The 12500-nt window shown below is 44.2% G+C and overlaps 1 protein-coding gene across 9 annotated transcripts in view; it reads right to left on the reverse strand.

Moving 5' to 3' along the window:
- nav2a (neuron navigator 2a) overlaps window positions 1–12500 on the reverse strand; it is a 302183-nt gene that overhangs the window by 43973 nt on the left and 245710 nt on the right. For all 9 annotated transcript variants that reach the window (XM_037545218.1, XM_037545219.1, XM_037545214.1 and 6 more), the window contains 4 exons: window positions 9597–9726; window positions 6386–6692; window positions 5454–6213; window positions 1–203 (listed from right to left, as the gene is read on the reverse strand). The exon at window positions 1–203 is cut by the window's left edge and continues 142 nt beyond it. In XM_037545218.1, coding sequence (XP_037401115.1) covers window positions 1–203; window positions 5454–6213; window positions 6386–6692; window positions 9597–9726 — 1400 coding nt within the window. The remainder of the gene's footprint in view (window positions 204–5453; window positions 6214–6385; window positions 6693–9596; window positions 9727–12500) is intronic.

Raw genomic sequence — 12500 nt, forward strand, 5'->3', positions numbered from 1 at the left:
TAATGGTGGTCCCCCATGTCCCCGTCCCTGAGTACACCGACCCCGGACTGGAAGCCTGCTCACTGCCGCCGCTGGAGTCCAGGAGCCCGCCAGAGGGCAGGGTGTGGTGCCCGAGAGTGGCATGAGGGTTGGAGATGACCACAGAGTTTTTCAGGCTCTCAGCTGTGGTCACAGGGGCCTGCTTAGCCTTTCCACCAAAGAGTCTGCAAACAAAGCAGTAAGCTACATTCAGAATCAGATCTGTTGACCATGTAAGCCTTTTTTCTGCTCTGTATACTGGCTGGACGAGTGAAACAGCCTTAAAGGGGCCATATTCTGCACTCATAGTGCTCGTTCAGGGTTCTGTGCCATCATAGTATGTCTCATATGTATCATAATTCATTGTCATTTTCCAATTTCCAATTATCACTTATCTCTTAGAATTAAACAGACTGTTTTTATTACCATGTCTTTAAGACTGATATACGTAAATGAGCTCTGTTCTGATTGGTTGCCCTGTTTGTTAATTATTCAAAAAGCAGTTCAGGATAAAACACTCCTTATTAGTTCAGTCTGAGTTTCCTGAATGGGTGAAGCTAAACTGCTGTAATCTGAGTGGCTGAAGCTAAACTACTGTAATCTGAGTGGCTGAAGCTAAACTGCTGTAATCTGAGTGGCTGAAGCTAAACTGCTGTAGTCTGAGTGGGTGAAGCTAAACTGCTGTAATCTGAGTGGCTGAAGCTAAACTGCTGTAGTCTGAGTGGGTGAAGCTAAACTGCTGTAGTCTGACTGGGTGAAGCTAAACTGCTGTAATCTGAGTGGGTGAAGCTAAATTACTGTAATCTGAGTGGCTGAAGCTAAACTACTGTAATCTGAGTGGCTGAAGCTAAACAGCTGTAGTCTGAGTGGGTGAAGCTAAACTGCTGTAGTCTGAGTGGGTGAAGCTAAACTGCTGTAGTCTGACTGGGTGAAGCTAAACTGCTGTAATCTGAGTGGGTGAAGCTAAACTGCTGTAGTCTGAGTGGGTGAAGCTAAACTGCTGTAGTCTGAGTGGGTGAAGCTAAACTGCTGTAATCTGAGTGGGTGAAGCTAAATTACTGTAGTCTGAGTGGGTGAAGCTAAACTACTGTAATCTGAGTGGGTGAAGCTAAACTACTGTAGTCTGAGTGGGTGAAGCTAAATTACTGTAGTCTGAGTGGGTGAAGCTAAACTACTGTAGTCTGAGTGGGTGAAGCTAAACTACTGTAATCTGAGTGGGTGAAGCTAAACTGCTGTAATCTGAGTGGGTGAAGCTAAACTACTGTAGTCTGAGTGGGTGAAGCTAAACTACTGTAATCTGACTGGGTGAAGCTAAACTACTGTAATCTGAGTGGGTGAAGCTAAACTGCTGTAATCTGAGTGGGTGAAGCTAAACTACTGTAATCTGAGTGGGTGAAGCTAAACTGCTGTAATCTGAGTGGCTGAAGCTAAACTACTGTAATCTGAGTGGGTGAAGCTAAACTGCTGTAATCTGAGTGGGTGAAGCTAAACTACTGTAGTCTGAGTGGCTGAAGCTAAACTACTGTAATCTGACTGGGTGAAGCTAAACTGCTGTAATCTGAGTGGGTGAAGCTAAACTACTGTAGTCTGAGTGGCTGAAGCTAAACTACTGTAATCTGACTGGGTGAAGCTAAACTACTGTAATCTGACTGGGTGAAGCTAAACTGCTGTAATCTGACTGGGTGAAGCTAAACTACTGTAATCTGACTGGGTGAAGCTAAACTGCTGTAATCTGACTGGGTGAAGCTAAACTACTGTAGTCTGAGTGGGTGTAGCTAAATGAATAAATTTAAGTTTAAGTGACAGTTTTTAATCCCACAAAACGGAGAAATTTCACCTCCACATTTAACCCATCCATGAAGTGAAACACCACATACACACTAGTGAGCACACACACACACACACTAGGGGGCAGTGAGCCTTTAGGTTGGGTGTCTTGCTCAAGGACACCTCAGTCATGGACTGTCGGCGCTGGGGATCGAACCGGCGACCTTCCGGTCACAGGGCCAGTTCCCTGACCTCCAGCCTATGTGGAGTAAAACTGTTATAGACTAAATGGGTGGGGCTTAACTTCGCTAGCATGAATGGGGGAGGGGCTAATCTGTGGGATGAACTTGTGGATGTATGAAAATAGGTTTGTTTTCATGACATCACAAAAACAACAAGCTCAAATTGGGCTTTTTGTCGTTTAACTCCCATATATGGAGGCTGTGGATGGTATGTTTTGAAACTTTGTTTACATTCTACATTGTTTCATAAAAGTGATGATAAGGGCCCTTTAATACGGGGTCATAATGTGATTGTTCTTAAAACAGGTGATGCACAAACATTAAATTACGCCTGGACTGGCTGTGGTACTGTGATCTCTCACATCAGATCCTCAGTTTGAGTGAAAGAGATATCAGAGCACTCAGGAGAAGATTAAACTGTTTGTATTACAGACATGAAAGCAAAGTCTTTAAAAGCAGCTGCACAGGAATACTAAGGCTGAGTCTGAGTGATTCATGGCCTTTTCTGGTGGCATCAAACCTCTAGATTAACCAGAATCCACAGATCACCCAATAAAACGTTTGTTAGCATATCTCACTTCAAAGTTACTCTTACTCCACTGCTGGAGTGAATGTCCAGCTGTTCAGACCCTTAAACCCCAGTGGATGAACGCTGAGGGAGATTAAAGCGCAGAACAGGTGTGATGTGTCTCAGAGTCATCACAGAGCGACAGGTAAAGAGTGTGATCAGAGGAAGAGCATCTAAAAGTGAAGATAAACACATTCCTTCTTCTACTCATCCATCTAGGACGAAATAAACACCTGACAAACCCGGACAGAGGAATCTCCACAAGATGAATGGAACTCAATTAAGGAAGCTTCAGAACAAAAGCTGGAGAAGGGAACAAACACGTGGCTGAATAACAGTGAAGGAGAAGATCTGGACTGGGTAAACTGGGTAAACTGGATCTAGACAGGCTTCGACAGAGGCCTGGGCAAATACAATCCCAACAATAATGATAAGGTTAATCGCAGTAAAGAGGAGCGAGGAGCCGTAATTCATAACAGCGCTCATTTCAACCCATCGGACATCTACGCTCTACCGAAGGGAAAAACATGGGGAAAAGGGGCCGCAGCACCATGTCGTCTCAGCTGGAGGGAACGAGCAAGGAAGTCTGTGTATCTCTACTACTGAGGAGGAAGGGGTGGTGGAGGATAGAGGAGGAAGAACAGGCCAAGGAGGGCGGGCATATATATATATATATATATATATGTTTATATCTATATCTATTTATATAGATACAGTACTGTGCAAAAGTCTTAGGCACCAAAGACACGTTTTCAACTGAGAAAAGTGTTAATATTTGAATAAACAAAATGTATAGAATATTAATTAATGATTTTCTATACATAAATATATATATATATATATAAACAGTGATGTTCTGGATGTTAGTGTGTGCGTGTGTGTGAGTGTGTTTGTTTCCCCATCTCCAAGCCTCTCCTCGAGGAAGTCCAGGATTATATGTAGTTAAAAAGCAGCTCCTGGTTTGACCAATCAGTGCTCAGTAAATTGAGCTCATGATGTAATTGATGATATTAACGAGTCTCTGTGGCGGCTGTGAAGGTGTCCAGGAAAAATATGGACCCAAGAAATTCTAGTTATTTTTTATTGTTTTTCTGTTTATTTGAATTATGAATACGACTTTATTCTAATGTATATTGTGATAAACTCACTGCTGAGATCAACTGTTTAAAATTTGCTTAGATGCGTAAAACTTTCACACAGTACTGTGTGTGTGTGTGTGTGTGTGTATGTATATATATATATATTTACTTATATAACTTATATAAGAGGCAACCATTACTTACATTGTGTGTGAAATGCTGTTTTTAAAATATACCCCTTAAATTTCAAAAACAACCACTGTAGCTCCCATTTTAATAATACCGTTTATTTATTTTGGTTTAGCTCTGTACTACGTCTGAACAGTCGTATGTGTTGAGGTCTCATGTTCTCCCCATGTCTGCGTGGGTTTTTGCTATGGACCGAAATCATGGCTTGTGTACGAGACCCTTGAGACTGGCATCAAAGAACTTCTGTGACCAGGTGACGGCAGGTGGTTACTGGAAAGATGTGTGGCTATATGTGGTACATAAAACCCTAACAGTGAATCAGCTTATAAAACAGTGAATCTAACTGCGTACATTAAAATGGGTTCGTGAACTGCAGCGTGTGAGGTCCTGCTTTTCTTTAAGGACCGGGAACACAGAGCCCTTACCTGGACCTCCCACTCTACAGCACTGGACACTGAGAAGGATGTCATTTAACACAGTAACTGAGGTTGATGACACCGTTTATTTACTTCTTAAACAGACACGTATTTAAAGATCTCGAAATGCTGAAACTACCTAACATCACTCATCCTGTCTGTGACATCAAGGAAGGTAGGTTAGCTAGCGCTAGCAACACTGGGAACCAGCTAATGATTTACCTTCATAATCAAAAATAAACTGCTCAAAAAAAAAATTAATATCCTTTATCGAGTTTTGCACGTTTGGAGCTCAATAGCTCAATGGTGAAATCTCGAACTGGACCACGAGCCCTTCGAGCTTTGAATACAGCTCGGCTTGACCCGCCGTCCTTCAAGGCGCATGGAAGACCAGCGTGGAGACCGTTCTCTGTACTGGAGCCCAGGTGGGGGAACGAACTCCCACTGGCTGTCCGAACAGCAGAGTCTCTCGTGGTCTTCAAACGCAGACTGAAGACCGTCTCTTTACACAGCACTTAAATCAGCACTGAGTTATAAGCTGCACTTCTATATTATATTTTATTATCTTGCACTGTGTAGGGTAGTTTACTGTAGTGTACTGTAGTGTATTGTACTGTAGTGTATTATAGTGTGTTGTAGTGTGATGTAGTGTATTGTAGTGTGTTGTAGTGTGTTGTAGTGTACTGTAGTGTGTTGTAGTGTACTGTAGTGTGTTGTAGTGTATTGTAGTGTATTATTCTGTGTTCAGCTCTGCTCCTTTCCTCTCTGTATCTACAGTGACTTTAGTTTCTATCAGTATCTGAGCTCAGGACCGTCTTTCTCTCTGACCTACTGGTCACTAGCAGAGAGACTTTCTCTAGACAGACTGAGCTCTTCCTGTAAGCCTCTCTGGATCAGAACGTCTGCTAAACGCTGGAAATGTAAATGTAATAGCTCTTCCACAATTCTGACCACATCGTCCTGCCTAAAGCAGGGGCTTCAGCCAAAGCTGATGAATAATGAAATGTATGAATTGATGAATAATGAAAACAACATAATTCTCAAATATCACAACTGAATTTCAGAATTTATCCGCAATTAAAATATTATTCCGATAAAAATGCTGATATGGAATGATATCGGGAAACAAATTGCGATATTTGTCCGTATCACTCAGAGGTGAGTGTGAGTTTACCTGCGCAGTGTAGGTGAAGACACCTCTGTGTATTTGCCCTGTCTCGCCGTCTGTGGAATAGTCGCCGCCCCCCCGCTCGACGCAATCGGACTGGCCCTCAGGCTGTCCATCTCTGAAGCTCCGCCCTTCTCCTTGTCCGTCTGGTTGGCAGGTGTTAAGCTCCCGTTGGTCTTCGGTGTGGGTTCTCGAGTCTTATTGCCTGTGACGGCGACTAGGGCAGGGGCTCGGGTGCACAGTCCTGATTCGATGCTGCTGGTGGAGGAGCGGTTGCCATGGCGAGCGGCAGAACCGGAGCGTGACGGCCGAGGGAGGCTGCGGTACTGCAGCGTTGACCTGGCAACTAAGTATCCATCTTCTTGGGTTACCAGAGTGCCCTCTGGCGCCCCCTTCAGGCCAGACCTCTCTCTGCCTGCCCCCACCACCAGAGCGGCAGATTTGGGGATCTTTCCCAGGGTGGCTGAGCCGCTGGTGATGGTCGCCCCGCTGGCTGTCACCATGGCGATGCCAGAGGTAGTTACTGCGGTGACGGGAACTGGCCCAGATGAGCACGGTTTCTTGAAGCCGAAGGAGCTGCCGCTGGTGGGCGCACGGGTGGACGATGAGGGGGCGGAGTCAGAGCGGGTAGAAGGGGCGGAGTCAGAGAGGGTAGAGGAGGTGGAGTCAGAGCCATTCCGGCCTGCATCTGAGGGATTACAATTGGCTCCATTGGGCCGTGGAGACAGACGGCCTTTCTCTGAGACTTTAGCATCATCTGTTTTAGCTAAAACAGAAGAACAGGAGTGTCAGTAAAGGAGGAGATGCAGAACAAATGATCAATAATCCACCTAGGGTTAAAGAATGCTCAGTGGTCATCAGATACTAAAGCATTATTGTTGGTTACCAGTTTTCATTTATCAGCATTACTGTGCTGAACTCGAAGTGATCACCCTCACCTGTCCCGTGTGTTTTCAGTATTCCCGTTCCCGTGGTAACAGCAGTACTTTTCGTCCTGGGCGTGGTCACGCCCACCTGTGCGCTCATGCCCCTCCTCCAGGAGCCGGTCTGTGAGATGGACATGCCCTTCCTCCCGGAGCCGCCCTTATCCGACTCGTCTGACACGTCTGAAGGGTTCCGGCGCCACTTTGAGCTGGACTCCATCTTCACTCCGCTGTCCGAGCCGCCGTCTGACCTTTTGACCTCGTCGCCCGACCAGGTGGAGTTACGTTCGACCGACGAGTGTTTCTCTGTGTCAGTTTTAGACTGTGCATAAAAACACAACCAAAAAAACACTTTGACTCTGTGTCCTGGATTATAAGACAGGTTTATATTTTGGGGTTTTTCCCACATCAATGCTGTTACAGACAAAAGTCATTTATAATGAAATGTTCCTGCGCCAGGGACCGAGACTTCGGAGAAAAATGACTGAATGTGAGGCTCAGCACATGGCAATACATCCACCAACAGGTTGGGAAAAATGGGTTAAATATGTCACACCCCTTAGGCCTGATTTCATATTCATAAACTAATTATATTTCTGAACAGACAAGATCACCACCTGTATGTATACAGTTCTGATACTGTGGGGGTTTTTTTCTTCCTCTTTGATGTTGTTGGGGGGGATTAAAAAAAAAGCCTTTCTGTACGGGGACTTACAGAAATTTATAACAAACATCCAACAAAACAACATCCAACAAAACAACAACAAAAATCCACCAACAGGAGAGCAGGAGACCTATAAATCTACCAATAGGAGAACAGAAGAGCTAAAAATTCACCAATTGGAGAATGGAACAACTAAATTTGCAGCAATATGAAAACAGTATGGTTAAAAATTCACCAACAGGTAAATGAAACAGCTACAATTTCACCAATAGTAGAACAGTATGGATGAAAATCTACCAGTGGAAGAACAGAACAGCTAAAACAGGAGAACAGAACAGTGCACCAACAGCATGGAACAGCTAAAAATCCACCAATGGGGCACCAGCACTTAATTTACATAATGTGCTTAACAAATAATGAATACAAAATGAATTATTAATCACGTTATTACTACGTGGTTTTAATCCTTCGTTTTAAACCGTATCCACGGCGATACTTTCCAGAACTGTGGTGATGCAGTTTTAAATGAAATATTCATATTCAGTGAGATGATGGAACAGCAGCATGTCTAAAAGGTGATAACGTTTTTGGTGAGTGTAAGTTTATTAATGAATATTATTATTAATATTAAGTGACACTTATTAGTCCCACATCAGGGAAATTTGACCTCCACATTTAACCCATCCGTGCAGTGAAACACCTCATACACACTAGTGAACACACACACACTAGGGGGCAGTGAGCACACTTGCCCGGAGCGGTGGGCAGCCCAATCCGCAGCGCCCGGGGAGCAGTTGGGACACCTCAGTCATGTGCTGTCGGCTCTGGGGATCGAACCGGCGACCTTCCGGTCACAAGGCTGGTTCCCTAACCTCCAGCCTATGACTGCCCCTCTAAGTGAGTACAGGTCTGGGTTGACCATCGTCAGTGGTCCTCTGAGGGGGTCTTTGTTACTCTTGGTAACTATATCCATGGAGACACATGTCTTTAATATGGCATGAGGTCAAAGGTCACCATTAAGTGGACAAACGCAGGCCTTGTGTGTGTTCTGTTTTCCCCCTGCTCAGGTTTTCTCATATCACTCTGCAGTGCAGTTAAAGTGTTTACGCTGGTCAGGTTAACTTTGTGTTTATTAGTGTGGAATTCAGCTTAAACTGAGGGGCTTCCTAAACGGGCTGTTTGTTCTGTGGGGGGCCGGAGGGGCGGCCAGTTGAGTCTGAATGACCTCAGGCCTGTTCAAATATTAACTTTGGTCTCTATGAAGGGAACGGATTCATCACCGTTCAGCGTTTAGAGGGGGGCACTGTGGGGGTGGGGTGAGGGGGGCACTGTGGGGGTGGGGTGAGGGGGGCACTGTGGGGGTGGGGTGAGGGGGGCACTGTGGGGGTGGGGTGAGGGGGGCACTGTGGAGGGGGGGGTGGTCACTGTTTCTGAATATAAAGCAATAGTTTAGTAAAAATCAGATTTATCCAGTTTCCTGTTACCCTGAAACGCAGCTGATCGGCTGAGCCATGCTGGGTGCCTAAAGCTCACGTATTTAACAATGCTAACTGTGTTCTAGATATACAACTGCTCTGTGGTTCTAGATATATTAGCTTTGACGCTCCAGAGCAATACTAAAAAGTTAGTAACCTGGTTGCCTTAAAAATTTAAGTTCACTGAATTTGAAGTAACAAGTTACCGGATTGTAAAACAAATTTTGGTGCTATATGGGACCATTTTCAAAAAAGTTCTATAGAGAACCATACACAACACATTCTCAATCTGAAGAACCACTTCACCATGCAGAGAACCATTTGGGTTTTTAAGAGCGTGTTACTGAAAACGTTTTAAATCCATTTTATTATAACTTCACTGACAACTTTAAATCTACAGCTCTGTTTATTATTCTGAACATATTTATTGATTGTATTGATTTATTCATCCCAAACTCCTGAACGCCAGTGAAGAAAGGGCGAGAACAAAGCTAACAACTTCCACAGCTTTGATAAATGTGCACTTTTCCTGATTTCTTCCCTGGTATTTTTGTTGCTTCACTGTTTTGGTTTAAGTTCAGACCTAATTAATCAAACTCTCACTTTATTTCTTTTCCTTCTATTATAGGAAGGTGTCTGTCCACCTTAAACAGAAGGAATCTCGTGGCTGGCCAACATTAACAGAGCCGACGTGAAGAACGAGTCTGACTCCTGAGAGCATTAGCGGCCTGGCTGGTCTAGACTCGGCGCTATGTTTAACCTTTAATGAAGATTAATGACAGATTTAGATATTAAACCAGATGCAGACGTTTATCCCACAGGCCTGTGGATGTTTAGGCTTTTAAAGGTTTTATTTCACTCAGAAACATCAGCGCTGCTGATGAATCAGGGCCAGTTAGCCTCATCTCACTGGCTTTGTTTCATCACGAACCACTGGTGCCCCATTTTGGCCGTGGGTTTGTCTTTAAACGTCTGCGTGGGCGACTGGGGAAAGTGTTAGCTGAGCTGCGGGAATTTGATCTGAAGGATGCTGTACCTTTAACAGCTCATCATGAGCTCCTCAATACCTGCTGTGCTAGTTCCTCACCTGGCCGTTGAGGTGTTTGCGTGGAGCTGCAGGTGTGTTGGCGTAGGAGCTGATGGAGGAGCTGGTGTTGATGTCATCAGTGTCGATTGTATCACTGATTCCACTGCTGACTGAACTGCTGTCATCCCAACTGAGAGAGAGAAAGAGAGAGAGAGAGAGAAAGGGGGAGAGAGAAAGAGAGAGAGAGAGAAAGAGAAAGAGAGAGAGAGAGAAAGAGAAAGAGAGAGAGAGACAGAGAGAGACAGAGAAAGAGAAAGAGAGAGAGAGGGAGAGAAAGAGAGAGAGACAGAGAGAGACAGAGAGAGAGAGAGAGAGAGAGAGAGAGAGAGAGAGAGAGACAGAGAGAGAGGGAGAGACAGAGAGAGAGAGAGAAAGCGAAAGAGAGAGAGAGAGAGAGAGAGAGAAAGAGAAAGAGAGAGAGAGAGAGACAGAGAGAGAGGGAGAGACAGAGAGAGAGGGAGAGACAGAGAGAGACAGAGAAAGTGAAAGAGAGAGAGAGAGAGAGAGAGGGAGAGAGAAGGAGAAGAATGATTAAAGACACTCCTCCACACATGCATGGCTCTGTGTTTTACTAGAGCTGAGCGATTAATTATTTTTTTATACTGAAAATCTTCAGTGTTCAAACTGCTTTAATCCATCAGACGCAACCAAACACCCACATGACGTCACAACCACGACTAACTGGATGTCTGGAACGCCACGTTCAGCTTTAAACATTTCACCCAAATCATTCAGCCCTACGTGTCACCAATGGACAATAAACGACATGGACAGTAGCTTCAGAGACCTCAGCAGAAGAAGTGGACAGAGAAAAGGGAGAAAACAAGCCCGAGAAGATGGAGGGAGACAGACAGAGAAAAAAGGTAGAAGAATAAGAAGGAGAAGAAAAAATAGGGTTTGAGATCGAGAAGACGAAGAGGCAGAGGAGGAAGAACAACAATAAAAAGAAGAAGAAGGAAGAAGAACAAGAAGAGGAAGCGTTGGAGACAAAAGAGAAGACCGAGAAGATGGAGAACATCAGAGGAAGATGGAGGAGGAGGAGGTGATGAAGGAAAAGTGCAGCTGAGGGTCACTGACACACAAAGCTCATTTAGAAAGTGTGAATTTTCCCATCAGACCCTGAGACTGCGGTCCTGAACAGTGAGCTGCAGATTAATGCTGAGTGTGGTGGAGGAATCTGCTCATTAAAATGAAGGAGCTCATGAGTTTATAATCCTCAGATTGCAGGAAGGCAGTTGAAGAATAAGGGAATATGAGAAGCTTAATGTAAAAAAAGTCTGGTATATAATATCTGATACTATTATCATGATGAACGCAATCAAAACACTCTCTTCTGAGTATTTCATGCCCGCAGATGCAGGGTGACATCACCAGAAATCGGAGGATGATCACACTAGATCTTTTCCAGATCCAGGTCTGCTTGTTCTGTGTTTGGTGTGTCTGGTCAAGAGTGAAAGCAGTTCTCGAGCCAGAGAACAGAGAACCGATCTCTAGTCCTCCAGACATTGGTGGGCTGGAGTAAATGACTAATATTGTGAATTTTGATTGGTTTCTATAAATTAAGGTTCAGACCTGTTTCGTTTTTTTTTTGCCAAGAAGACCAGAACATCCTTTTTGGCTTGAAGCTCAAGTGGCCTCAGACTGGTTGAACCCATGGATGTACAGGCAGGTCACAAGCTCTGTGTTAGTAGGTTCAATTTCCCCACTTAAAACTTAAGACAACATTTTTGAAAACGACAGCTATCATTTAAAAAACGGCAGCTGCTGCCATGTGAAGATTGCTCTCTATCTTATCTTCAGATCACCAGATATCTAAGCCATGATCTCAAGATACTGTAACAACTTAACTGTCTTGTGATCTTAAGATAAAGTTTTTCTCTTGAGATCACAACTCAATTGTCTTGTGGTGTCGAGACAACAAAGCTTGTTATTTAAGTTGTAATCTCAAGATAACAAGTGTCCCGTGATCTCAAGATAACAAAAGTTGTTATCTTGAGATCACAACACAATTAAGTCGTGATGTCAAGATAACAGACCAGAAAATGATGGCCGCAGCTGACTGCCTGTCTAGACTTCCGCAGAAAATACTCTAACAGTCATTATTTTTAGAGGGAAGATTCCAGTGAAGCGAGAATTTAGTCTAATTTAGTCTTTTAAATCATTTTATAAGATGAATTATGCTTAATATGACCAGAAACACGAGCTAACAAGATAAGCAACAGATTTTGGGGTGAATCTTTAAGTGTGTTCAGTGTATTTTAACAGTGCTGTGATGATTTTAGCCTCTGATATCATGTTACAAAATCGTCCCATCCCCAGTGCCTGTTAGTCTGTTCATCGGCTCGTCTAGAGCTGAGAATACTCCCTCGTTCTGCCTGCACTTGTTATTAAACATCACTTCTGACACATGACATCATTTCCTCCACGCTGAGATCTGAGGAAAGTGGGTGAGCGTTACCGCAGGAACCACTGGATTCACCACCGTCTGACTCCGCCCTGCCATCACTCACTCACAGCCACACACACACACACACACACACACACACATAACCTCTCTGACCTTTCACGCTCCGTCACGCTGAATGGCTCACAGAAAAGGAGAGAGAGGGATAAAAGCGGAGAAAGAGGCAACTTTACACCCTTTGAGGCTGCAGCAGTAAAGTTGCCTCCAGGAAATGCGCTGTTACCGCTGTTCAGGTAAAAGTGTCCTTCCAAGAAAACACAAATACAGACAAACTACAAGAGTAGCAGCTCTAAAACTACAACTCCCACGAGACTGTGTCCATAATCAGCGACATTAGCACCTGATTTACCCGGAGCAACCTGCAAGCAACTAAAGATGTTTTGTAAGAAACCAATACACATAAAAAAGGTTCCTCAGTGGCTCTTTTGTAACGAAAATGG

This window comes from Pygocentrus nattereri, chromosome 15, assembly GCF_015220715.1.
Source record: "Pygocentrus nattereri isolate fPygNat1 chromosome 15, fPygNat1.pri, whole genome shotgun sequence".
Taxonomy (NCBI): Eukaryota; Metazoa; Chordata; class Actinopteri; order Characiformes; family Serrasalmidae; genus Pygocentrus; species Pygocentrus nattereri.